Source organism: Staurois parvus, unplaced genomic scaffold, assembly GCF_062004578.1.
Source record: "Staurois parvus isolate SC_StPar_1 unplaced genomic scaffold, SC_StPar_1.0 ptg000249l, whole genome shotgun sequence".
NCBI classification, from domain to species: domain Eukaryota; kingdom Metazoa; phylum Chordata; class Amphibia; order Anura; family Ranidae; genus Staurois; species Staurois parvus.
Window position 1 is genome coordinate 7,411,171 of NW_028318045.1, and position 27,715 is coordinate 7,438,885.

Sequence of the window (27,715 nt, forward strand, 5' to 3'; positions counted from 1 at the left end):
CTCTCGCCGTGTTCCCGCGCCGTTCCGGTGTAGCATGAAAATCTGTTTCCTATGAGGATCTGTCCCCCTCGACGTATCTGCGCATGTGCCAGTTTCAGGCATTAGCAGCCGATCGGCGATCTCCGGCACATGCGCAGATACGTCGAGGGGGACAGATCCTCATAGGAGACAGATTTTCATGCTACACCGGTCTTCAGGGCGGACTGTGAGAGCCTAGCGGGAGCCTAGCTCCGCGGGCCGGATTAAAAGGTTTGCCCATTGCTGGTTTAGACTAATGTCAGTGTCTGCTCTGGCAGGGAGTGGCGCAATGCATGTTTCAGCACCACAGCACTTTGTGGTGTGAACGGAACACATAGAAAACAATTGTATTCTATACAGTATGCCCTAGCAGTGTCTAGTGTGGAAAAATGCAGATCCCTGCACATAGTGTAAATGAGACCTAAGAGAAAGTTTAGGGAGAGTGAAAGGGGAAGATGGGAGAGAAATATGTGCATCAGAGTGAGATCATAGAAAAAGAGAGTGATTGTAGAGAAATTAGAGAGGAGAGAGAGGCAGGGTTGTGGATAAGGGGGTACTACCATTCCTCCTGTATGGGGCCCAGGCCAGCAGAGGGGCCCAGGCAACTGGGTGAATCAGATTTGTGGGCAGGGATTGGCATGGCGGGGGGCAATTACTGGAACCAATCCCCTGTATGGCTCTCTGCAGCAGCTGAAAGATGGCTTCTTCTCCTCTCCCAACCACACGCTTTCATCTGCTGCAGAGAGCCATACATGGGACTGGTTCCAGTAATTCCCTCCTGCTGCACCCATCTCCCTTCCCTGTGCACCATATGTTTCCCTCTGCTGGCCTGACCCTCCTGTGTGCCCCCACCCCTGCAGTGCTGTTGGCTTCCCTCCTCTCCACCGGCAACTGCAGTCATGAAAAAGGGGCCTTGAGAATGGAGACGGAGGGAAGGGTTCGGTAAATATGTCACATTTAACAGTCCCTTCCTTTCCTGAATGAACACAATGATTGATCGGTATTGATCAATCATAACTGAAACATGGTAAACTGTTTTTTTTTTCTTTTTTTTGAGGGGGCCCTTTCAGGTTGCCTGTATGGGGCCCCACGGTTTCTAACAGAAACCCTGAAGAGAGGCATAAATAAAGAGAGAGAGGGATGAGAAGAAAAGAGAAAAAGAGATAAGGAACAGGGGGACAGAGGTAAATAAAGTTGTTTTCCTTCAAAGCGGCTTTGGGAAATCTTTACATGTCCCAGAATGATGCACGGGGGGGGGGGGGGGGTTGAGGGTAGGGGGTCATAAAGTATCCTGGGGTGCAGGGTGGACTGACCATTTGGGCACTCGAGCCATGCCCCAGGTCTGTAGGGGGCCCCATGAGATGCCCTTGGTACCTTTCATAGGCTTTTTTGGGTGTGGTTTGAGTGTCGACTAGGACACAGGGGCCTCATGATCGCCTATTGCCCGGGGGCCCCATGAGTTGTCAGTCTGCCCCTACTGGGGGGGGGGGATTTTTTGCATTTATTTTGCTTATCATCATCTTATAAATATATGTTTTAAAACAGTTGTGTTGTTTAAAAAAAATCAGCCCCTCTTCTTGCCTATTATTACAGTTTCTCTAGACCTCTCCCTCGTGTTTCTCATCATTTTTAATGTGTTCTATTTTTACAGAAAAGAGTATTGGAATTCTGTTTTTTGGGATTTTGTTTTATGCTTTCATGAAAATTTCTAAACATGAAAGTAATCTCATAACAAATGCCAGCTTATATTTTTGGTGTTCAGTTGTTGGCAGGAAACCCACTGTGCCCATTGCTAACTACTGGCATATGAAGATTCCATTTACACAAATTAATATTTTAGTTACACGCTTGTGGGCAACCCAGTCCTTGTCAGGACTCTTGGTTGTGCCCCTCGCCAAACTGTCTCACTCCCCCTGCTAAAATCTTTGTAAATTAAATAAAATGTCAAATAGCAAAAGAAATATAATAGGAACTGCACATGGGTGGAGTTGTGAGGGAAGAGATCTCCCTGACCAAATTAATCTTAAAGAGAACTTTCGCATACTGAAAAAGAAAAAAACAAAAAAACACTTCTTCTGCTTCCCCACTCCCTTTAATACAACTGCCGATGTTGTTAAAGTGGTTGTAAACCTCAGACATGGCGTATGAACAGATCACATCCCTCTTTAGTGTGTACTTGTCTCAATCCAGAGCACCAATTGTAATTTCTGTCTACCACCCCGTTTCTCTGCTATGCGCATGAGTCACTTCTGAAAAGTTTTCCTGACACCAAGAGATAAATGGTGACAGGGGAGGGATCTCCAGGTTGACAACCTCAGCTCTGTTCCTGTGTGCTGTGTGAAGGGGAGGTGTCTCTTCTCTCCATCCAGCTCTCAGAGCTCTCCTCACTGAGCTCTACAGTGTGAACTTTCAGCTCTCTGACCCCTTTTTTTCCTGACAGCTCAGACAAGCTTTATAAATTCTGGACATTTACGGGATGTAGAGAAGGGAAGACGGCAGATAAAACAGGTACAACTTATGTAGGAGGATTTGATTCATCTCTGTATATCACCCGAGGCCAGTCACTTCACCAGTCATATGTAAGGGTTAACAACCATTTTAAAGCTGGCCATACAATGCTCGAAAATTGATCAGTGTGTGGCAGTGCCCACTCGCCAGAAGTCAATTGTTTGATTGACTAAGTACACAAGATGAAGATCCTCTTTAACCCGTTCAGGGCAAAGTTATAGGTCAACATGATAATCCACATTCTTCAGTTGATAGTCCCAGCATAGAGTCCAACATTGTCTTCTATCAGCTGAAGAATGTGGATTATCACGTTGACCTATAACTTTGCCCTGAACGGGTTAAAGAGGATCTTCATCTTGTGTACTTAGTCCCAGCATAGAGTCCAACATTGTCTTCTAAGTACTCAAGATGAAGATCCTCTTTAACCCGTTCAGGGCAAAGTTATAGGTCAACGTGATAATCCACATTCTTCAGCTGATAGAAGACAATGTTGGACTCTATGCTGGGACTAAGTATACAAGTACTTGTTCAGGGCAAAGTTATAGGTCAACATGATAGTCCACACTCTCAAACCCGTTAACTTGCAAAACTAGCCCATCCCAACTGTGTCACTCCCCAGTCTGCAAGTAACATACACAGTACTTCCAGGTATCATCTTGTTCCTTCTACAATGCAGCTATGGACAGCTTAACAGCCAATAGCTAGTCCTTGCACTGTAACACAGATTTATCACCAACCTTTAGATTGGAAGCTCCATGAGCAGGGCCCTCCTATTCCTACTGTATTGTAATTGTGCTGTTTCCCTTTCTATTGTAAAGCACTGCATAAACTGTTGGCGCTATATAAATCCTGTATTATAATAATATTAATATAATAATAATATACTCCAATTTGGCCAAGTCAGAGCATATACAGGGTTAAGGACCTTTCACCCACCCAAACATTCAGTCTTCAGGCCTAGCAATTGGCTCTTTTCTTAGGGATATGGCTGGTAAATGGGGTGGCAGAAATGGTCAAGGAAGACCTGCATCAGCAGTAGGAAGGAGGGGGATTATTACGTGAGCAATTAAATTTCACTGAATGGGCATAGCACAGGTTCACTTTAGAATATCGGTGGGTGATTCTATGTACTTGCAGCTATCCATAAAAGAATAATCAGCCTTGGGCAGACTGACTACATAATAATGGACCGCATATAGGTCTACCTACTATTTTTAATCTTTTTAGGCTGTAAATATGTTGAAGCACAATTTTTACTCCTGCAGTCTCATGTCTTTGTTATTTTAGGATTGTTGGAGAATATACAGTAACATTTCCATACCTCCATTTTATCCTGAGCTGCCTTCGCAATAAAGTCCACATTGATGCCACCAATTACCACCTGGAAAGAATTGAGGCAATATTACTACATCAACTCTGCAAAATGTTACAATATTTCCTATTCTTTATAATTTGCTTTGGTTTGAGTTATTTTTACTGTTATATTTTACTATGAATGCAACACACAAACTTAGACAGTTCCTTTTTAAAATCATAGGCTACTGCAGGATACTTTAATAAAGCTACATTTATCATGCAGAGATGCCTCACCGGCCTAGAATCTTGTTTTGCATCGTCTTCCTTTCTCTCCCTTTGATGGGATTCTTTCCTTGTGCCCCCTTTGGGTTTGCGGATCTGGCAGAGGGCTGCAGCAATGCGACTTCCCACCTTGGCATTATTCTTTACGAGAGCAATATCTTTGCAAGGGATAAGAAAATACAGTGTGTCTGCAAATGATCTATCACTCTCGCTGTGCAATCTAGAGTTAGGATGTGCCAGCCTATATCAGAGCCCATTTCACACAGGCGTTTGATTCATGAAAAAGTCACTTAGGAGCAGGCAATCTTTGCTTAAAGGATACTGTAGCAAACTTGCACATCAGAGATGGACGGAGATTCCCCCTTTTATTAAAAGTATTCATTTATTCTTTATTCTCCTTCCCCCTCCCTTTCTGAGAGGCACTGTGACAGATGTGTGTGTGTGTTAAAAGTGTCACAGGCCAGATCCCAGCAGGGAGCCACATGGCACTGCTCTGCCCAAGAACCTGTGGAATCTCTCACCTCGTAACAGAGATAAGGCAGCTTTTCCTAGGAATTGAAAGAGGTCTTAACCTCATAAAACCTAGCAGCATAGGTGACAGAATTAAATGAACATTCCTCAAATCAATTTTATCCTATGTCTCATATCTTGGAATATGAGAGACCTACATAAAAACCGGGCACCTCGTCAGATGGCTCCTGCGCAGACTAACATTTTGATGGGTCACACGCCCACCTCAGATCATCAGGGGAGCCAGAACATAGAACTCGTACACCGTGTAACGTTCAATTTCATAATTCATATCTAATGATCCTTAGACTTATTTGAAAAATAAAATACCCGCGGGAAGGTTGTTGCTTGTGCAGATGGGAAGTTATAGGCCAGAATATGAATTATGAAAGATGCTGGTTCTGATTTTGGGTTCCGCCTGCCAATCCCTCCCTAAACAGAGTATTGGTCAGTTACTCAGAGCCACCCCCCTGCTGGGGGACTTTAAAAAACAGGCTAGCAGGCCTAAAGAGTAAGTTAAAGACATCTCCCATTTAACCAATACCACCTGGGGAGACCCTTTCGCTCTGCAACTTGGATCTGCTTACATCAAAGGCTTAAATGGCAAGTAACTTAACCCTTTAACGTCCTTCCTATTATCTCTTTGCTGTGCTAGGGTTCTTTATATATATATATATATATATATATATATCTATCTCTATCTATCTATCTATCTCAGTTACATCTTTTTTTTCAGTAAATATTTTTATTGCGCCCGTTTGACCTTTTAGTAATAAATCTTAGTTTCTGAAAGTGTTGAACTGTTTCTATAGCTTTTAATTGCAATTTACGAATCCCTGCCTTTTAAGAGAACGCTACTGTTTGTTTTAACCTCTGTATAACCGGCCTGCGGACTGTTTTATACAGACAATTATTCCAATCATAGTGTTGTAGCTGAACCCCGAGTTTCCTCTTTTCTCGGTACAAAAAGGAGGTGGTGGCAGTGAATGATTAATTGCGTGATTAACCTGACCCAGTAACAAGCGCATTCAGGCTGCAGGCACAGATTGTAGTCCATTAGCTGGAAAATCGTTGTGTAGGGTGCAGCTGTTGTGGCATGGTTACGCACGTCACATCGCGATTTTTGACTGGCCGGTCCTTCGGTCACGAGTTTGGTGAGAAGGTCTGGGGTCTGACGCACGATCATGACAGATACGTTCACCTTTGGAACATGTTACATGTTTCACCCGTTTTTAGGGTGGAATATGCAACGTGTTCCCATAGCCACAGCCGTGCCTGCTGCCCCCCGAAAGACAGTATGGGGAGAAGTTTCCCCATACTATCTGTCAAATTTGAAAACATCTCAGAAGTTCGGGGCTCCGCCCACATGCGGCGTCATTCATTCATGGACTTCCGTGAATAAATGCACTGCAAGTCCCGGCAGCCTTAGCGGCTGTGGGCTTTTTTCAGTGAACTACCATAGTGCTGTGGAGCGCCGTGGTAGTTCATTGAAGCTTCCTGCCAGAAATTATGCTTGCTCGTACATCCCATATGGCAAGCAGATATTCTGACAGGTCTGCAGGAGACCTGCATGGCATCAGCGATCTACTGATTGCTTTCCAGGCTCCTTTGGACAAAAATAATAAAAATGCACATTTTTTTTACCTGCAAAAAAATGTGCATTTATTATTATTTGTTCAAAAGGGGAACTTATCCTTTAAGGAAAATAAAAAAAAATCATATGTGTGTGTGTGTCTATGTGATCTTGCAATAATGTAAATAAATCACCCTGTGTTATTCTGTTAAATCTTTGTTTTGTGCATACTGTATATTTTAAACCTGATGTGTAATCTGCTGATATTTTGCCTTCCCCCCCCCTCCATTAGCATACAATTTAAAAAAAAATATAAACCTTGTTCTCATTATGTACCTTATCTTAGACCCAATTATGTCATCACTGGGTCCCTGTGCTGCTCTATGCAATGTGGACGGCTGGAAGGAGCCAGGCAGGGTTCTATATATAGCTTCCTGAAATCATCACAGCACCCTGCCTCAGTGCTCCTCTCAAGAGTCCTGCAAGCAGTGAGCTGGCTCTTGGGGGGAGTTATGCCTTGATGGGTGGATATCAGTCTGCAGCAGTGGGCAGACTGAGTTTGCATGCAGTCCACCATAGCTAACTGCCACATGCGATCCTAAGCCTTCATGATAGAAATAACTAAATTTGAAAGGGGCAGCCAGGGTCGAGCTGGGGAGGAAAGGGCTAGATGATGCTGGACGTCCTAAAGCCAGGAAATTAGGAAGGTTCTATCTGAGAATTGTGCAAGACTGAAGAGAAGGCTTGAGGTCAGCCTTAAATACTTGGCATTCATTTCTTGAGTACTTGGATGCAACCATATCTACTCCTTACACACACAGTGAGTTCTGTCTAGCAGAGCAGCACAGGGGATGCAAATAGTGGATTTCAGCACTGGAATCTTTGTCCTTCGGTGCAGAGAATAACTGTACATGAAAGGTGAGTATGGATTTAATGGAGTATGGCAAAGCCCAAATAAAGCTTTTCCTATAGCAGTACCCCAGCAGTGGGTGAAAACAGGTAATTCTGGCTTTAATACTCACCTGATCTAAAGCACTGTCCCCTACAGTAATTCCTCTCCACCATTAGGTGTCGTCATGCTGCTTGGCTACTGGAGAGCTCTAGATATTAGCAGGGGGTGTATTAGACCTCTGCAGAGAGACCACTGCTCCACACAAAGGACGAGAGTCCTTGCCAGGAATGGACTCGCCAATGGTGGTGGGACTCACCTGCCTTGTTGGCTGCAGTACCAAGGCTGGCCAGCGGGTGCTCTCAGCAGCCAGAATCTCACTCCTGCAATCAAGCCATCACCTGAGGCTGATTGCAGGAGGTGTATTTATGCAATGGCCAGGCCTGCAGTCAGTGCCTTGGTGTATTATGCCCATGAGCCCCTGTGGCTGAACCTGATCCTGTTGTCTGCCTTCCTGATCCCTCTGCCTGACTCCTGACATTGATTGAACTCTGCCTGCACCGACCCCGGCTATTCCTGACCACTTTTCTGCCTGCTCCTTTGGTACCTTGACTGCCCCAGCCTGCCTGACCACTCTTCCTCTCCAGCCCTGACTTTGCCTGTCTGTGTTCCTGCACATACTGTCATTAGTTAGAGGTTTGGGTTTTGTTTGTACTGTGCATTGTATACTCGTGTAGTTTTGAATAAATTATATTCTTATTATATCACTCCTGAAGCCTGCATTTCCCTGTGTCAGTTCACATATCTCTGGTCATACCTGGAGCCCTGACAGTCCTTCTCTACAACATGCTGGCGGTGGACAGACTTTTCTACCTATGGTGTGGTTGCTTTCTAAAAACAATGAACAGTAAGTCTTTGCACAACTTTTCTTTTGCTGCGCTAGGATTTTATTAGCTGATTTGAACAGAGAATTCAATTAGACTTCAAATCGTAAAAGGTTTATTTAGGAGGATTATTATGAGATCAAACTCAAGAGTCAGGATCTCTGTGCTGAAAGCGATGGATGTGCCCTTCTTCTAACTCAGCACATATCTACTGTGGACCAACAGTGATTCACTGAAAGTGGACGTGACATAGCGCCAACCCTCTCCAGCTCAGGCTCTGCCCCATCTGCATCACAATACAATCTTCGGGTGTCCTATCTTGTAAGTGATTGTTTTTCAGAAGTTTGCAATATTTGGTAAATATAGCTATTAGAAAGAACACCTATAAATCTGGCAAAGAAGCCACAATCATAAAAAGATGACATGCAAAATAATATGAAAATTCTAACTGGGCAAATGTAAACCATCTAAGCCAGAAAGGATACTAGATTCCAGTGATCTTCCTCCAGTCAATTCATTTACTCTCTGTAGGACAAAAGGTGTCACATCTTTTCCTCTGATGCCCTGCAGCCTAAATATTGTAATATAAAAAAAAAAAAAATGAAATGCCTTTTAAGTGTACACTACAAAAAGAACAAACAGGAGGGCGCAAACTCTTAGGGCTTTACCAACAGTTTATTATTCACAAAACATGGATGCCAAATGGATACTCTCAGAAGTGGAAAGTAAAATCGCATAAAAACCACAAGATGCCACAGCAAGGGGAATCACGTGTGTCCATGCAACCCAGCTGGACTGGCAAGCTGACGCGTTTCAGACGCGTACCTCCTTCCTCACAGCTATGCTGCTAACCAACCAGCCTTTTAAGTGTATCTGTAGTCAAAACATTATGTTTGTTTTGGCCAGACTAACAAATAGTTAAAACTCCCTGTCAGTTTTTTTTACAGTGTATTTCATTTTTTTGTGTCTTGTTGGGTGGATTTCCTATTTTTCTCTGTCTTGGAAACACAATAGGGAGTGAGATGGAATCCCCTCTTAAAGGATAAGTTCACCTTTTAACAAAAAATAATAAATGCACTTTTTTGCAGGTAAAAATGTGTATTTACTATTTTTTGTTTTAGGAGCCTGGGAAGCATTTCACCAGTGATCAGCAAATCGCTGGTGCCATGCAGGTCTTGTGCAGATTGTCAAGTGTAATCTGTGTGCTCATACCTCGTACGAGGCGGGAGGTTTACACTGACAGAAAGAATCAATGAACTACCACAGTGTTAACAGCACGGTGGTAATTTATTGAGAACTACAAGCCGACAGCTGCAAAGGCTGTTGGGACTTGTAGTTTCCCATTCACAGAACTCTGAATAGACAACTGAATTTAATTATTTTTTTTATCATGACAGCTAGCAGGGTAAGAAGGTCCCCTGATGTCCCATTGGGGGGTTGCGGGGCCATTTATACAGTACCATGTTAAATGTTACACTCTGAATATTTTATTTATATCAGGTACTTATATAGCACCATCAATTTGCACACACATATTGTACATTCACATCAGTCCCTAACCCTATAGGAGTATACAATCTAAAGTCCCTAACTTACATTTATACATACACATACTAGGGCCAATTTAGACAGGATCCAATTAATCTACCAGCCTGTCTTTGGAGTCTGGGAGGAAACCGGAGTACCCAGAGGAACCCCACGCAGGCACAGGAAGCACATGCAAACTCCAGGCAGGTGGTGCCATGGTTAGGATTTGAACCAACAACCCTAGTACTTCCAGGCGGAAGTGCTAATTATTTAGCCACTGTGCTGCCCATTATGAATGTGGTTGTAACAATGAACAGATGAACAATACGGAAGTGCTTCAACCAAAAAAATACTGAATACTAAATCCACTTACGAAATAATCAATGAATTGCATACATCAGTGTTTTTCAACCTTTTTTTGGGCAAGGCCCCCTCTAAAATTATGGACAGGCACAAGGAACCTTTACAATTATGGACAGTCTTGAGGCACTCCATAATAAAATGTAAAAAACTGTTCTAATGGTTTTATATAATGCAGCAATATCCACACATGTAGAACACCCAGTATTAGAGGTGATTTATTCTTCCAAAGAAAATATACTTTTGTACACTGGTACTGACTAGTATGACAATGTTTCTCTTCTCCCTCAGTTTTTCTCCGTCAGCTAATGTGACTCCAGCACTGATGCAGAGGAGCAGGGGAGGGTCAAACAAGAATGCTGTGCAGGCAACTGACATTCTCCTTATCAACTGAGGATGTCATTGGTTGTCAGGACACTGGAGGCTAGAAGGCTGTAATGGTCCGCAATGAAAACCTGTGGCTTTGTGTAACTTAAAGGCAGGCCTATTCCACTGACTGGCTTGTATACAAGTTTTGGGCAATTTTTTTTTTAGATATTTTGCCAAGGCACCCCTGAGGAAACCTCAAGGCACCCCAGTGTGCCTGGGCACCCTGATTGAAAAAGGCTAGCATACATCATGGGGGTTTCATATGGATCACATAAACGTTCTGAGCTGAATATAAAGGCTGCAAATGTCACAATTGATATATGTTGTGTCTATTAATTCATAATTTCTGTTAATTCATATTATCCCTTATTGTTGTGTGTGGCGATTTGCATATGTTTCACATAACATTAAAGGGAAAGCGCATCTTTTAAAACATTTAGTAAGTGGGTTCAGTATTCAGGATTTTTGGTTCCGTATTGCTCATCCTAATTTTTGGTGGGCTGAGCACAGGTTTTTACCATTTTAGTCCCTTATTTAGTGATTGTGTTGGCTGAGTGCAAGAATGTACATTGTCCCATTATTTGGATACATGTTTTCTTGCTGCTGGTTGAAAATGGATATTTTTGAATATCACAGTTCACGTAAAATTAATGTGGAGGAAATATTTGATAATGTTGCCTCTGAATCTGCTGAGATGAGAGGTGTTTTTATGTGGCTCAAAAATATTTTGGTAGCAGAATTGCATACATCATGAGGGTTTCATATGGTTCACATGAACTTCCTAAGCTGAATATAAAGGCTGCAAATGTTGTTTTGATTCATTCATAATTTCTGGTCATTCATATTATCACTTATAGTTCTGTGTGGTGATTTGCACAGGTTCACATAACCTTAAAGTGACAGCACACCTTTTGTTTATTCAGTATTCAGGATTTTTTGGTTGCAGCAGTTCCGTATTGTTCATCTTCATTTTTGGCGGGCTGAGCACAGGCATTTTAGTCCCTTATTAAGTGTTTGTGTTGGCTGAGCACAGGAATTTACTTTTATTCAATGTATTGTAATGAATTATTTTATTTTTGTGCATGCATGGTCTTAGTCACTTGATTTTTTATGGACAAATACTGTACTGATTAAACGAAATTCGTTTGTTCTGTTATCTTACGAGAAATATTTTTGTGCTTGTTCCTTCGGTTTATTTTGCATGAGCTGTCATGATCAACTCTTGAAAGCTGTGTACTAACAATTAAATTATCGGATGATCGCTCTGAAAACGGTTTCATTTGTATAATATGTTCTCATCATGTGAACAAGGCTTTAGACAGGTTTGTATATACAACCTAATTGCAGCGCTGCGAATACACAGGTTTATTGTAGATTGTAAACTCTAATGAGCAGAACCCTCTGTTTCCTACTGTATTAAATTGTATTGTGATTGTACTGTCTGACGTTGTAAAACGCTGCACAAATTGTTGGTGCTATATAAATCCTGTATAATAATAATAATATACCAAAATGATATAAATTTTCATGTCTCCAAAAGTTAAATAAAAAATATATAAATGCTATTAACAATCATTTACAAAATCATTACACTTAGACAGCTGTTCCCAGTGTTACCTTCTTTTCCTATACAATCATAGTTTTGGATTTCCCATCACTATCTCCAACAAAGGTCACCAACAAAAATAGGGAAGACACATGTACCCAGCAGGATCACAGACAGCAATAAAAACCTGATAGGGGTTCTAAACCTCTCTCATTCTAACCAATACCAAATACTGCTACAGAGCAGCAGAGGTGCGTAAAATCACAAATATATATGTGATTTCGCAGTTTGTGGCCACGGCTGTCAATCACCGGGTTCAAGATGGCGATTACTCGCTGGCACGTGTTGATTGCCGAGTATCTCCGACGGGGGAGAGACCTGTGTGCTTACAGTGAAACACACACAGCCCCCATAGTGAAACAGCACACAGTTAACCCTTTGATCGCCCCACGTTAACTCCTTCCTGCCCAGTGCCATTATCACTGATCACTGTACTGGTGTCACTGGGGATGTCAGTGACACCAAGTCACTTCCCCCAGTGTCAGAATGCCCGCCGCAGTCCTGTAGTCCCGCAGTAAGTCGGTGATTGCCGCCATTACTAGGAAAAAAAAAAAATTTGGGCCTAAATTTATAACTAAATTTGATTTTTAAAACTTTATTTACTGGACATGTTTAATAGCAAAAAGTCAAAAATATTGTTTTTTTTCTCAAAATTGTCGGGGCTTTTTTGTTTATAGCGCAAAAAATAAAAAACGCACAGGCAATCAAATACCACCAAAAGAAAGCTCTATTTGTGGGAAAAAAGGATATAAATTTAATTTGGGTGCAGTGTTGCGTGACTGTGCAATTGTCAGTCAAAGTAACGCAGCACCGTATCACAAAAAATGGCCTGGTCAGGAAGGGGGGAAAAAATCCTCTGGAGGGCAAGTGGTTAAAAAAAAAGATGTCAACAGACTGAATCCGCCTCTTATTGCAGGGACAACAGCTTTGAGAACGCTCATGTTTCTGCGCAATTAGTGCAATTCTCTTTACGAAATCCTCCTTTATTCAACCTTTTTAACAGTACATAAAATCCAGCAGAACGAGTAAGACGGGGGAAGGATGTGAGGAGATATGATCTGGAGTCACACAAGAAGCTAGCGACTATTTTACTCATCAGTATCATGACCAAAATTCTCATTTTAGATGTATTGGCAATTTAAAAATCAAAAAGGAGACACAGACCTGGTTTCTTTCAGTGCTTGCTGAATGGCTTCCTCTATTACCTCTCCAGAGGTAGCATGCTCCGGAGGGATGGGAACAGCAATGAGGACCCCGCTGCCCAGTCTGAGCTCTAGGGAATGAGCTGAAGATAGAAGGTATGGAGTAAATATTCAGGTATATGGAATCAAGCAGGTAACTAGAGAATTCAATTTTCTGATGAAGAACATATAACAAATAGCTGGAATATTCATTCAATCAGCTGCTTTTTAAAGTTGAACCCTGGGCACAAAAACGTTCATTTAAATATATTCCTCAATAACCACAAAGGCTATGCATCCACTTTGTTTGCACCAAATGCCTTTACACACTCTTGACTGTGTGAAATTAGCAGTGACCTCATCGCTGTATTGTACATAGTCTGTGCAGACAGCAGAGCTGTGGGAGGGACCCAATCTGCCTGCAGAAAAGTACAGGAGGGGCGGAGACAGGACCAGTCACTCTGCACAAGAAGAGAGATCAACAGTCAGCAGTCTTTATTACAGGAAGCTCCTGCACACAGGCAAAGTTTCACACTGGATTACTGTGCATATTTGGAAGAAATACACGAAGCACACCAATATTAAAGCAAGAATACACATGCCTCTTGTATTTAGACAATATTCGTTTTTTTATGGACTTTAGCCTTAAAAGGTATGTATTATTACAGATTCCAACCCTTCGCCACTATATATCACAGTTTGTGTCCCCATTTTGAAGATTTCCCCTCATTTACAGTGCTTTTAGACAACCATAGCAAGAAATGATGGGAACAGGGGCGGACTGACAACTCATGGGGCCCCCGGGCAATAGGGGAGCATGGGGCCCCTGTGTCCTTGCCCAAATTCAAAAAAAGCCTATGAAAAAAGGTACCAGGGGCATCTCATGGGGCCCCCTACTGACCCCGGGCCCTTGGGCGGTGCCCGAGTTTCCGCATGGTCAGTCCACCCCTGGATGGGAAATCTCCACAGCGGGGATACAAATGGCAATGACATAAGTTATAGTCCTTCACTGCTCTATCTAAAAGGCAACAAAAACATTTTGGACTCTATGTAAAACACATTCACTGTGCAGATGTCTGAAAGCGGAACTTTTCAACCTCCTCCCCCTCTCAACTTTTGGGCACTTTTTTGGGGGATATTTACTTTTGCTATGCACCCACTCCTACTTCCACTTGGATCACCCAGCTTCCACCTTTGCCTGCAGCCTTTTGGGACACCTCACAGGTCCCAGGAAGCTGTGGCACCATTCACAAAGCGCAGCGCAACTAACGCATGCACAGTGCAAAGCCAGCTGTGACTTCACAAGGAGTCACAACCAGGTTCCCACACTAGACATGGAGGCACTGGGGACCTGAAGAATGAAGAAGAACTGTCCCAGGTGAGGACAGCGTTTGATCCATGGACAGGTAAGTGTCATTGCCAGTATTTGTAGCTGCTGACTTTTAATTTTTTTTTTTTGGGAGGGTGGGGGGGGCTCAAGATCCTCTTTAAAGTGTTACTAGCCCCACAACAGTAAAATCAGTCTGTATACACAGTAAAGCATGCTCGTTATACTCACTGCAGAACCTAAGAGGTTAATCCTCTGCATTGTGTGAAAAGAATGTTTGATCCTGTCTTCTCTGATTCTCCCTTTCGTCTGCTGATAGAACAGAGCCTTGGGGGAAAGCTGCACATGCTCAGTTTGGTGTGTTTTGCTTTTGCTAGAGAGTTTATATTTCCTGGTAAAGTACATGTGATTGGCACAGGGCCAATCAGTACTGTCCAGACAGAGGGTCAGGGGTCCTGCAGCCTCATAGGACAATCAGGGAAGAATGAAAACTCCTCCTACAAGCTTAAACCAGTGCTCAGCTGGACACTGATAGAAGACTGCTATAAACTGCTGATGAGGAAAGGTATTTACTATAATAATTGCATTTACATGCTCTGTGTACTGTGGGAGACCAGATATAGTGAATGCAGGCTCCTGGGTTTAGTTACACTTTAAAGTGTTATTAAACGCAGGACCCTGCATTCACTATATCTGTCTCCCATAGTACACAGAACAAGGAAGTGCAATTATTTTAGTACAACTGCCAAATACCTTTTCTCATCAGCAGTTAGAGCAGTCTTGTGACTTCTATCAGTGTCCAGCCAAGCACTGGCTAAAGCCTGTAGGAGGAGTTTTCATTTTTCATTCTGTGTTCTGTAGGAGGACACAGATCCACTGACCTCTGTCTGGACAGTGCTGATCACATGCACTCTGCCAAGAAAAAAAAAAACCTCTCTAGCAATACACACCAAACTCAGCATGTGCAGAGTGACTCCACAGGATATGTCTCATCAGGAGATAAGAGGGCAACACTGGAAGAAGGGGAGGATCAGAGTAGTCAGGATCAAACAGTGTTTTTACACAATGCAGAGGATTAACCCCTTAGGTTCCACAGTGAGTATAACAAGCATGCTTTACTGCATTTACAGACTGATTTTACTGTTGTGGGTTTAGTAATACTTTAAGCACTTGCACAAGGAATGTTTGTTGCATTGTCTGTAAAGATTATCTCCTATGATCGCCAGCTCCAGCTGTTTGATCCTGACATTTGTTTATTGAGCTATTCAGGGAAACACCCTATTGGGGTCACATAGAGGGAGCCGACGATCATAGGAGAAAATCCTTTTACCCCTTGACCTAGTTGTCTGGCACTGGCTTTAATTGAAAAAATTTATGTTGCTGCCTCGGACTGCAAGATTTGGAGTGAGATTTGGTGATGTCACTGTGCTGCTTATGGTTCTCCTTGCTGGAGACCTTGCATAGCACAGCCATCCAGAGCAGTGTGCTTACAGTGAAACATACACATACCACCCCTTAGTAAAACACTCCCTGCACACAGTTAACCCTTTAATCGCCCCTTAGGTTAACCCCTTCCTGCCCAGTGACATTAGTACAGTGTCAGTGCTTTTTGTTAGCACTGATCACTGTATTGGTGTCACTGGGGATGTCAATGACACCAAGTCAGTTCCTCCCAGTGTCAGAATGTCTGCCGCAGTCCCACCATAAATCGCTGATTAATAGTAAAAATGAAAAAATCCCAGTATATATACCGCCATTTGTAATTACTATAACTTTCACATAATACAATTAATTTACACAGGATTTTTTTTCTAGCAAGGACATGTCGCAGAATACATTTTGGTGTAAATTCGACAAAATGTGATATTTTTTAAAATTTTTTACTGGACACATTTAATAGCAAAAAGTCAAAAATATTGTTTTTTTCTCAAAATTGTCGGTCTTTTTTTCATTGTGCAAAAAATAAAAAATGCACAGGCAATCAAATACCACCAAAAGATAGCTCAATTCGTGGGAGAAAAAGGACGTAAATTTCATTTGGGTGCAGCATTGCACGATTGCACAATTGTCAGTTAAAGTAATGCAGTGTCGTAAGGAAAAAATTGGCCTGATCAGGAAGGGGGGTAAATCCTCAGGAGGGCAAGTGGTTAAAGGAAGACAAAAATAAAATTTCCTGACCTCAGCAAGATGGTTGGTTTAGTTCCCTGAAAATATTTTCATGCTATCCTTTTGTAACTGTTCTCACATTAGCGTTAGAAAAAGCATCCAGTATTTTTTAGATCTTGTTGTAGGATTTACAGTTTCTGCAGTGAGACAAAGTAATGTGTGGGACAGCAGGATAAAGAGAATAATCCATCCCTTTTAGTCACATCACCATCTCATCATGACCAATGACCTGATGGCAGTAGAGGTATCATTTCATACAACAGAGTGAACTTTTTGGAGTGTATAGAAATGATGACTTACCAATAAGCTTTGCAGCTTCTTCCACATTGCGGACATTACATGGGGCCTGACAGCCACTGTGTGGGGTGAAAAAAGCTGGAAACTCTCTGGAGTCCCCAAAAGTGGAAACACAGACCCCTTCTGTTTCCTGCAAATAAATACAAGGGAGTAAAACTGGAATTCTGCACTTTATTTGGATCAAAAAACAGAAGCATAACTCCAGTTTTTTTTTAATTTTTTTGTTGTGCATTACAGCTCTATGCTCTGCATGCTACATGTCATTAAGCCTCAGTAGCTGCTTACTATCATGGCCAGCTATCATTATAATACCCATTCCCAGGGGCGGACTGACCATTCTGGCACTGTCCTAGGGCCCAGGGTCAGTAGGGGGTTCCATGAGATGCCCCTGGTACCTTTCATAGGCTTTTTTGGGTGTGGTTTGAGTGTGGGCGAGGACACAGGGGCCCCATGATCCCCTATTGCCCGGGTGCCCCATGAGTTGCCAGTCCGCCTCTGCCCATTCCCCACAGTTCTCAGTACATGGGTGCAGCAAACACAGCCAGTGGTTTTTACTATTGGCTGAAAGACCACAGTGGCCACATGCACAACCTTTTGGGACATGTAGTCCGTGCATCGCCAATGCTCCCTGTCCACCGCCACACCACAGGAAGGAGAAGAATGGGACTAAAAAACTGTCATGTGACCACTATATCACATTCCAAATTTTAAATAATTCTGGACAATAAATAAACTGTCCAGGTGTAGGGGGATGAAGGAAACAATTACATTGAGGCCTGGAGATCTGCTTTATGTACTTCTTGTATCAACAGTTCATCTACTTTGATGCAAATTGACAAAAAGTGGACCAAGGAGTAGTCCCCAGATTGTTTGCAAATTCAGTTGTGCTCCTATAAAGGGTTATCTAAAGCTAGGTACAGTAGGAGACATTGATCGATTCTGTTGCATAGCATTAAATATGCTTAAAGTCTTTCTAAACCAAAGAACAAAAATGTAATTTATCACAGCTTTCCAATCCTTACACGTGCTGGCTGCATTCGTTTTGTTTTCAATGGATTTTCTCACCTTTATTTTAATCTGGTGATCCTGCCAGTACCACTTCCTATCCTAGAGTGACAGAGTTCACTTGCTGTACATTATCTATGGCAGAACAGTGTTGTCCCCCTAGACCATATATAAAAATACACAGCAAAACAATCCCAATACAATATCCCAGAAAAGTTATCCACCTCCACCCTTGAAGGCCAAGCAAACAAAAATTATAAAACTTTTCTTTTTTTACCCAAATAATAAATATATCCACCAATCCCACCTTACAAAAAGTGTCCAAAATATCAAAATAGTGTCCCAAATGTCTCAATTATCAAAATAAATCTCCACACATGTAAGCCATTAAATTCTTTCTTCTTCAAACTTGCAAATCCTGATGACAATAAACCTCAAAGGAAAAAAAACTTAACATAGTGTCATACCTTTTAAATAATAAAACACACGTGCCACTCTCTGTGCAACATGCAAAATCTATATACACGTGTATACTCTATAAGTGAGTATCTATATACATGCAGAAATATATCAATGAAAGACACTCACATAAAGTGTCAGCTGCAAACATAAGTGAAACTAAAAATGTCACTCCACACTCTGTATACATAAGTGTACACCTTAGACCCAAACCAGCAATCTCCACCTCATGTGCTGATGGATAATTACCCTATGTAGGAAAAGATAGGGCATCACACCACTCTGGGTTACTATCTCATCATTCAGATTTCAGGCTTCCTCCAATTCTAGGATTATTCCTCCATTTCCCTCATGAGAAAATTCACAATTACCGAAAGTAGATAAAACACAGTCTTCCTTTATTTGGCAACTTACATTAAAATATGGGTGAAGCAGCTCCTCCTCACAGGGATACAGATAAAGACAAGTTTAGGGAAACATTAGCCGCATGTTCCCACTTCCAAGATGGCCGCGATCGCACTTCCGGTCAGCGTCGATACGTCTGACGTCACGTGGCTCTGACGCGTTTCGTCACTTCCTATGACTTTTTCTGAAGGGTAAGGACGTCTGCGCATCGACTCCTTATGTACCGCCCTTCCTACATTAACGGCACCACTAACCGCCATCTTGGAAGCTGGAAACCGCCGCCCACACTCATTTTCATTATCCCTTATTACAACAATGAATCTAAAGGACATTTCACATCTTATCCCAAACCCTGTGCCTCTATACTATCGTTTATAGCACCAAGAGCACCATTAAATATGCACATCAATAAGATCCAAAACGCCAACATACAGATAAATACATCTTAAAACGTTAGACACATATATATACTCTCTATTATTCTATATACTCCAAATTAATCTACTTCACCCTTCAAAACAACCTTGTGAATACAACCTTATATCATTCTTAAAAACAATTCAAATATATTAAAATATACCTATCCTCATTGCTATATTATTCATACAATATACCCCCTCTGCTGGTCAAAAATTGGAACCACCCCTATACTATATTAGTTACTTTAATTCTATCCTGTTTTCTTATAAAACAACTTAAATACCATAATTATCATTATATAACCTATATATCAATATTAATATCAGTATATACGTCTACCCTTTTCCCATATGTCCAGACACATATCCTAACGCCTAATAAGCAATTTTCTTAATATTATACTAAAATCAAATACACATCATTAAATAATTCTTAATTAAAATCAGCCTTATATTATCTCAAAATTTACTATTATCAATCTTATATTATATTACCTCCATGGGTCCCCATATAAATTTTCACGAATCCATATAACCTTCCCTCAATATATATTGGGTTTTATTAAAATTTCCTATAAGGTAAATATAATATATTAGATCTAAAATCATCTAAAAGAGTTATTTTATAAAATATTAATAAAAAAAAAAAAAAATATTATACTAAAAATCCGAAATAAAACAGTTCAAATCCAGTTCTACATTTAAACCATTCGGTTTCAAAGTATTCAAATTAAAAATCCAATACGTCTCGTTTTGTGAAATGCTTTTTACCCTATTACCTCCCCTCCAATGGGAGTCCACTGTGTCTATACCACAAAACTTTATGCTGCTAGGATCCGAATTGTGGTATTCTTTAAAATGACGTGAGACGTTATGGTCCTTTTTCCCTTTAATAATATTAGCTACATGTTCTTTTAGTCTGGTACCTAAATTCCTTTTGGTTCTTCCCACATATTGTAATGGACACGGACATTCTAATACATAAGTCACATACTTAGTGTCACATGTAATGAATTTTTTTATATTGAATTCTTCTCCTGTGTGAACCGATTTGCAACTCCCGATTTTTTTCCCTTTAGTGCCTGTTACTTTACACATTTTGCATCTTTTACATGGATAGAACCCCTGTAGATCAAACATCCTAATTTTTTTGGGGGGTGAGATAACCCCCTTAACTAATAAGGTCCTTAGATTGTCAATTTTTCTGTAAACAAACTGGGGTTGGTTGGGTAACACATTACTCAATCTCTGATCTTTTTTCAGGATAGGCCAATATCTTTTAAAAATACCCTCTATATCTTTATACTGACAGTGGAATTTTGAAATAAAAGCCCAATCCGCTACATTTCTTTCCTCTTTCCTTTTAATTTTAGTCTTTATTTTAGTATCTCCTATGTAATTTTTACTGACTTTAAATCTAGCTTTTTCTAATTCAATTGGATTATATCCTTTCAAAACAAATCTTTGTTTTATTAATTCTGATTGTATAATGTAATCCTCTAATTTTGAACAATTCCTCATTATTCTAGTAAATTGTCCAATGGGAATCCCACGAATCCATTGGGGATGGTGGCAGCTCGTCGTAGGAATAAACCCATTCCTGTCAGTGTCCTTAAAAAAAGTCTTAAAACAAATTCTGTTTTCATGTTTAAAAATATTCAAATCCAAAAAATTGGCCGATTCCTTATCTATTTTACATGTAAGTCCCAACCCATACTCATTATCTTTAATCACATCTAGAAAGATTTGTAAATTCTCATCCGTACCCTCCCAGATAATTAAAATATCATCAATATATCTTCTCCAGATTTTGAGACCTTCCCATTGTCTACCAAAAATGACCTTATCTTCCCATTTGGATAAAAGGATATTTGCCACACTTGGGGCAAACTTGGCGCCCATCGCCACACCCTTTCTCTGTTCATAAAACTCCCCTTTATACCAAAAGAAGTTCTTGCTCATACTGAACTCGAGCAATTGGATAATGAACTTCCTCTGTTTCAGATGTAAGTCTGAGAAGTTCCTCAGACCCCATTTCACAGCCTCAATACCATCATGATGTCTAATGTTAGTATAAAGGGAATTAATATCTATTGTAACAAAAAGGGTATTCTGTGAGATCTCCATTCCTTCTAATAGATCTATCACATCTCTGCTATCCTTCAGATACGACGGCATTCCCTTTACAATTGGTTGCAGAAAAAAGTCTGCATATTCACCGATTCTCGAATGAATAGACCCAATACCATTTATAATGGGCCTACCCGGGGGCTTCGTCAAGCTTTTATGTATTTTAGGTAAAATGTAAATAAACGGGGTTCTACAATGTGAGGAAATTAAATATAATGCTTCTTTCTCATTTAAAATTTTATTCTCTTTCGCTTGATTCACTAATTTTTTTAACTGTTTTTTATATAAAATTATCGGATTTTTTAAAATCTTCACATATGTGTCTGAATCACTTAAAATGAGTTCCAACTCTTCTTCATATTGTTTTCTATCCATCACCACCACCCCTCCCCCCTTATCCGCCGGTCTGATCACTACATTCTTTTCTTTTTTTAAATCATTTAAGCCCTGAAAGATACTTCTTTCTTCCATAACCTTAGAAATTTGTAAACTACGGAGATCTTCTATTACCATTTGTTTTAAGACCTCTATATTCTGTTTTTTTTAATTGACCGGATTAAATGTGGACTTATTCTTAAGATTACTATGAGTAAAAGTAGATCCACTGTTTCTATTTGTCAGAGTGGTGGGTCCTGGTAAGGACGCAAAATATTTTTTAATATTCAATTTTCTAATATATTTATTAATATCGATATAGGTATTAAATTTATTCAGATTCCCTTTTGGGGCAAATTTCAAACCTTTATCAAGCACCTTAATCTCATTATCCGTTAAAACTATGGAACTAATATTATAAATTCCTTCCCCTATGTTTCCTGCCTTTTCCTTTTGTTTTCGTTTCCCATCTCTTGTGGCTGGTTTTCTATTCTTTGATAAGGAGTTCCTCCTCCCTCCTCTAATCTTGGGACCGGTCTGCCCCCCCACTCTCTCCTGTAAGGGGATGACTCCCTTGGATCCCTTTCCCATTGATATGGGTAGTATGGGACCATTTGTGGTGGACCCGGGGGGCGGCCTCTGAAGTTCCTCTGAAAAAGATTCCTTTGAAAACCTCCTCTCCCTCTATTCCCTCTGGGGTTGTTCACATATCCATTTCCATAATTATTTTTCCAACCTTCTAATGGTTGAAATCTATTATAAACTGGAACATTATATGTCTGATAGGATGGACTATGGGGTTTGCTATATCCATTTCCATTATTCCTTTGGGGTGTTCTAGATTGACCCGATTTTTTCTGAAATGCAGGCATCTTTTTAGGAAGAACAGACCTCTGTATCTCCTGATCCCCTCTCTTTTCTTCACTCAGTGATCTCACAGGTGATGACTCATTTGACTGACAATTATTGATTACAAAATCTTGCCATTTATAAATCTTGTTATTCTTATAGTCTTCCATATCCCTGTTAAACTTTTTCTGCTTCTGCCTCTTAATTTCCACATCTTTTTTATTCAAATGTTCATGTACCACTTTAAATAACTCATTATACTCTTTTTTTATCTTTAAAAACTTCCACCTTCATTTTTATGTCTAATATTTTTGACTCCACCATTGTCAATTTCCTTCTTTTCCTATCCAATAGTAGATTTAGCAACTGATTTTCACATTTGTGGAAAAGGCCCATCCATTCTTTCATTGAATCTTCATCTTCATTTAACCCATCATTGGGTCCCAAATCCCACCTCAATCTCCTTGGAACTATCCCCTCTGCCAGATATTTCTCTAATGTCAGGATATCCCACCATAATTGTATTTTTTTCTCCATGCTATATTTAGCTTTTTTAATTAAAAATTCTAAATTGTCATTTCTTTCAATATTTGTTGTTGAAAATATTTCTTCTACATTGATCTTTCTATTATCCAAAAAATTAAACACCTCCATTATGTGATGTATACTGCAATAAAAACCGTCACCCTAAAAAACAAATATACAAATGCTGACCCTAAAAATACCCCCTGGTATTCATGCTGTGTATTCTTATATATGTACATGAATACCAGGGGGTATTTTTAGGGTCAGCATTTGTATATTTGTTTTTTAGGGTGACGGTGAGAAAGGGTGTGGCGATGGGCGCCAAGTTTGCCCCAAGTGTGGCAAATATCCTTTTATCCAAATGGGAAGATAAGGTCATTTTTGGTAGACAATGGGAAGGTCTCAAAATCTGGAGAAGATATATTGATGATATTTTAATTATCTGGGAGGGTACGGATGAGAATTTACAAATCTTTCTAGATGTGATTAAAGATAATGAGTATGGGTTGGGACTTACATGTAAAATAGATAAGGAATCGGCCAATTTTTTGGATTTGAATATTTTTAAACATGAAAACAGAATTTGTTTTAAGACTTTTTTTAAGGACACTGACAGGAATGGGTTTATTCCTACGACGAGCTGCCACCATCCCCAATGGATTCGTGGGATTCCCATTGGACAATTTACTAGAATAATGAGGAATTGTTCAAAATTAGAGGATTACATTATACAATCAGAATTAATAAAACAAAGATTTGTTTTGAAAGGATATAATCCAATTGAATTAGAAAAAGCTAGATTTAAAGTCAGTAAAAATTACATAGGAGATACTAAAATAAAGACTAAAATTAAAAGGAAAGAGGAAAGAAATGTAGCGGATTGGGCTTTTATTTCAAAATTCCACTGTCAGTATAAAGATATAGAGAGTATTTTTAAAAGATATTGGCCTATCCTGAAAAAAGATCAGAGATTGAGTAATGTGTTACCCAACCAACCCCAGTTTGTTTACAGAAAAAGTGACAATCTAAGGACCTTATTAGTTAAGGGGGTTATCTCACCCCCCAAAAAAATGAGGATGTTTGATCTACAGGGGTTCTATCCATGTAAAAGATGCAAAATGTGTAAAGTAACAGGCACTAAAGGGAAAAAAATCGGGAGTTGCAAATCGGTTCACACAGGAGAAGAATTCAATATAAAAAAATTCATTACATGTGACACTAAGTATGTGACTTATGTATTAGAATGTCCATGTCCATTACAATATGTGGGAAGAACCAAAAGGAATTTAGGTACCAGACTAAAAGAACATGTAGCTAATATTATTAAAGGGAAAAAGGACCATAATGTCTCACGTCATTTTAAAGAATACCACAATTCGGATCCTAGCAGCATAAGGTTTTGTGGTATAGACACGGTGGACTCCCATTGGAGGGGAGGTAATAGGGTAAAAAGCATTTCACAAAACGAGATGTATTGGATTTTTAATTTGAATACTTTGAAACCGAATGGTTTAAATGTAGAACTGGATTTGAACTGTTTTATTTCGGATTTTTAATATTATATTTTTTTTTTTTTTTTTTTAATTAATATTTTATAAAATAACTCTTTTAGATGATTTTAGATCTAATATATTATATTTACCTTATAGGAAATTTTAATAAAACCCAATATATATTGAGGGAAGGTTATATGGATTCGTGAAAATTTATATGGGGACCCATGGAGGTAATATAATATAAGATTGATAATAGTAAATTTTGAGATAATATAAGGCTGATTTTAATTAAGAATTATTTAATGATGTGTATTTGATTTTAGTATAATATTAAGAAAATTGCTTATTAGGCGTTAGGATATGTGTCTGGACATATGGGAAAAGGGTAGACGTATATACTGATATTAATATTGATATATAGGTTATATAATGATAATTATGGTATTTAAGTTGTTTTATAAGAAAACAGGATAGAATTAAAGTAACTAATATAGTATAGGGGTGGTTCCAATTTTTGACCAGCAGAGGGGGTATATTGTATGAATAATATAGCAATGAGGATAGGTATATTTTAATATATTTGAATTGTTTTTAAGAATGATATAAGGTTGTATTCACAAGGTTGTTTTGAAGGGTGAAGTAGATTAATTTGGAGTATATAGAATAATAGAGAGTATATATATGTGTCTAACGTTTTAAGATGTATTTATCTGTGTGTTGGCGTTTTGGATCTTATTGATGTGCATATTTAATGGTGCTCTTGGTGCTATAAACGATAGTATAGAGGCACAGGGTTTGGGATAAGATGTGAAATGTCCTTTAGATTCATTGTTGTAATAAGGGATAATGAAAATGAGTGTGGGCGGCGGTTTCCAGCTTCCAAGATGGCGGTTAGTGGTGCCGTTAATGTAGGAAGGGCGGTACATAAGGAGTCGATGCGTAGACGTCCTTACCCTTCTGAAAAAGTCATAGGAAGTGACGAAACGCGTCAGGACCACGTGACGTCAGACGTATCGACGCTGACCGGAAGTGCGATCGCGGCCATCTTGGAAGTGGGAACATGCGGCTAATGTTTCCCTAAACTTGTCTTTATCTGTATCCCTGTGAGGAGGAGCTGCTTCACCCATATTTTAATGTAAGTTGCCAAATAAAGGAAGACTGTGTTTTATCTACTTTCGGTAATTGTGAATTTTCTCATGAGGGAAATGGAGGAATAATCCTAGGATTGGAGGAAGCCTGAAATCTGAATGATGAGATAGTAACCCAGAGTGGTGTGATGCCCTATCTTTTCCTACATAGGGTAATTATCCATCAGCACATGAGGTGGAGATTGCTGGTTTGGGTCTAAGGTGTACACTTATGTATACAGAGTGTGGAGTGACATTTTTAGTTTCACTTATGTTTGCAGCTGACACTTTATGTGAGTGTCTTTCATTGATATATTTCTGCATGCATATAGATGCTCACTTATAGAGTATACACGTGTATATAGATTTTGCATGTTGCACAGAGAGTGGCACGTGTGTTTTATTATTTAAAAAGGTATGACACTATGTTAACTTTTTTTTTCCTTTGAGGTTTATTGTCATCAGGATTTGCAAGTTTGAAGAAGAAAGAATTTAATGGCTTACATGTGTGGAGATTTATTTTGATAATTGAGACATTTGGGACACTATTTTGATATTTTGGACACTTTTTGTAAGGTGGGATTGGTGGATATATTTATTATTTGGGTAAAAAAAGAAAAGTTTTATAATTTTTGTTTTGTCCCCCTAGACCAGCCTTTCTCAACCAGGGTGCCCAGGCGCCCCGGGGTGCCTTGAGGTTTCTTCAAGGGTGCCTTGGCAAAATTTATAAAAATTGCCCAAAACTTGTATACAAGCCAGTGGGTGGAAAAAAAGCCTGCCTTTTAGTTACATAAAGCCACAGGTTTTCATTGTGAACCATTACAACCTTCTAGCTACCGGATTCCTTACAACCAATGACATCATCAGTTGATAAAGACTATGTCAGTTGCCTGCACAGCATCCTAGTATGACCCTCCCATGCTCCTCTCCATCAGTGCTGGGGTCACATCAGCTCAGTGATTTAGAAAAACTGAGGGAGAAGAGAAACACTGGAATACTACTCAGTACCAGTGTGCAAAAGTGTATTTGATTTGAAAGAATAAATCACCTCTAATGTTGGATGTCCTACATGTGTGTGGATGTTGCTGCTTTATATAAAACTATTAGGATAGTTTTTCACATTTTAGAATGGGATGCCTCAAGACTGTCCATAATTTTAAAAGGGTGCCTCTGCACTATCCATAATTTTAAATGGTGCCTCGAGACTGTCCATAATTTTAAAGGGTGCCTCAAGTCTGTCCATGATTTTAAAGGGTTCCTCGGGACTGTCCATAATTTTAAAGGGTGCCTCAAGTCTGTCCATGATTTTAAAGGGTGCCTCGGGACTGTCCATATTTTTAAAGGGTGCCTTGAATGAATAAAGTTTGAGAAACACTGGTCTAGACTGCTCTCCTGATTTGGACTACAATCACTTTCCCTCTTTTCTCATCTCTGTTACATAGAGAGGTGCCCTGACAGTTTATAGAAGATAACTGAGAGGGCTGATAAGATGGTTTAACATTTCAGTTCAGTGCACAAAATGTTTTAAAGAAAGATATTTTAGACAAGATCAACAAGTAGTTTTTTTGTACTTGCAAAAAGCCTGAAAAAAAAAACACAAATGCATCTACCACATTTAAGGACAGATAAGCTGCAACATATTACATTCTTGTTCTTGGCTTAGATACACTTAAATAGGAGCTGTGAAATGTATTATATATAAGGGGCTCTAAGAGTTCAGACTCAATCATAATTGTCTCCCTCATCTGCTGAAAAGTAACACTGCAACAGAACAAAACCTGCCCCTGACCACTTCTTAACTGTGCATCTGTATGGATTGAAAATTTGTCTCATCTTTTGTGTTAAGACCCTGGCCTATGCACATCTGTCTCATTTGTTTCCCAGGATTCAAAAATCAGAAGTTGCAAATGCACAGAAAAACTGTTGCCAGAGGGGGCAGCAAAAATGGCCATCTTGGACAGCATGTACCCCCAGCATGGCCCTGTTCTCATGAAATCCTTTACCATGGCAACATTCCACCATTTCCCCAGACTATTTTCCGGATAATGGTTGTAAATGCTACAGGTTTTTTACCCTAATTAATTCTCTGTATTAAGGTAAAAAAAAAACAAAACTTATGTGCAGCTTCCCGA

The 27,715-nt window shown here is 39.8% G+C and overlaps 1 protein-coding gene across 1 annotated transcript in view; it reads right to left on the bottom strand.

The window, feature by feature from the left end:
• LOC149459739 (uncharacterized) overlaps positions 1-27,715 on the bottom strand; it is a 90,417-nt gene that overhangs the window by 53,610 nt on the left and 9,092 nt on the right. Inside the window, exons 6-10 of the mRNA XM_089680718.1 lie at positions 16,797-16,923; positions 12,987-13,107; positions 8,446-8,531; positions 4,117-4,262; positions 3,848-3,907 (exon numbers count right to left, since the gene is read on the bottom strand). Of these exons, the coding sequence (XP_089536844.1) occupies positions 3,848-3,907; positions 4,117-4,262; positions 8,446-8,531; positions 12,987-13,107; positions 16,797-16,923 (540 nt within the window). The remainder of the gene's footprint in view (positions 1-3,847; positions 3,908-4,116; positions 4,263-8,445; positions 8,532-12,986; positions 13,108-16,796; positions 16,924-27,715) is intronic.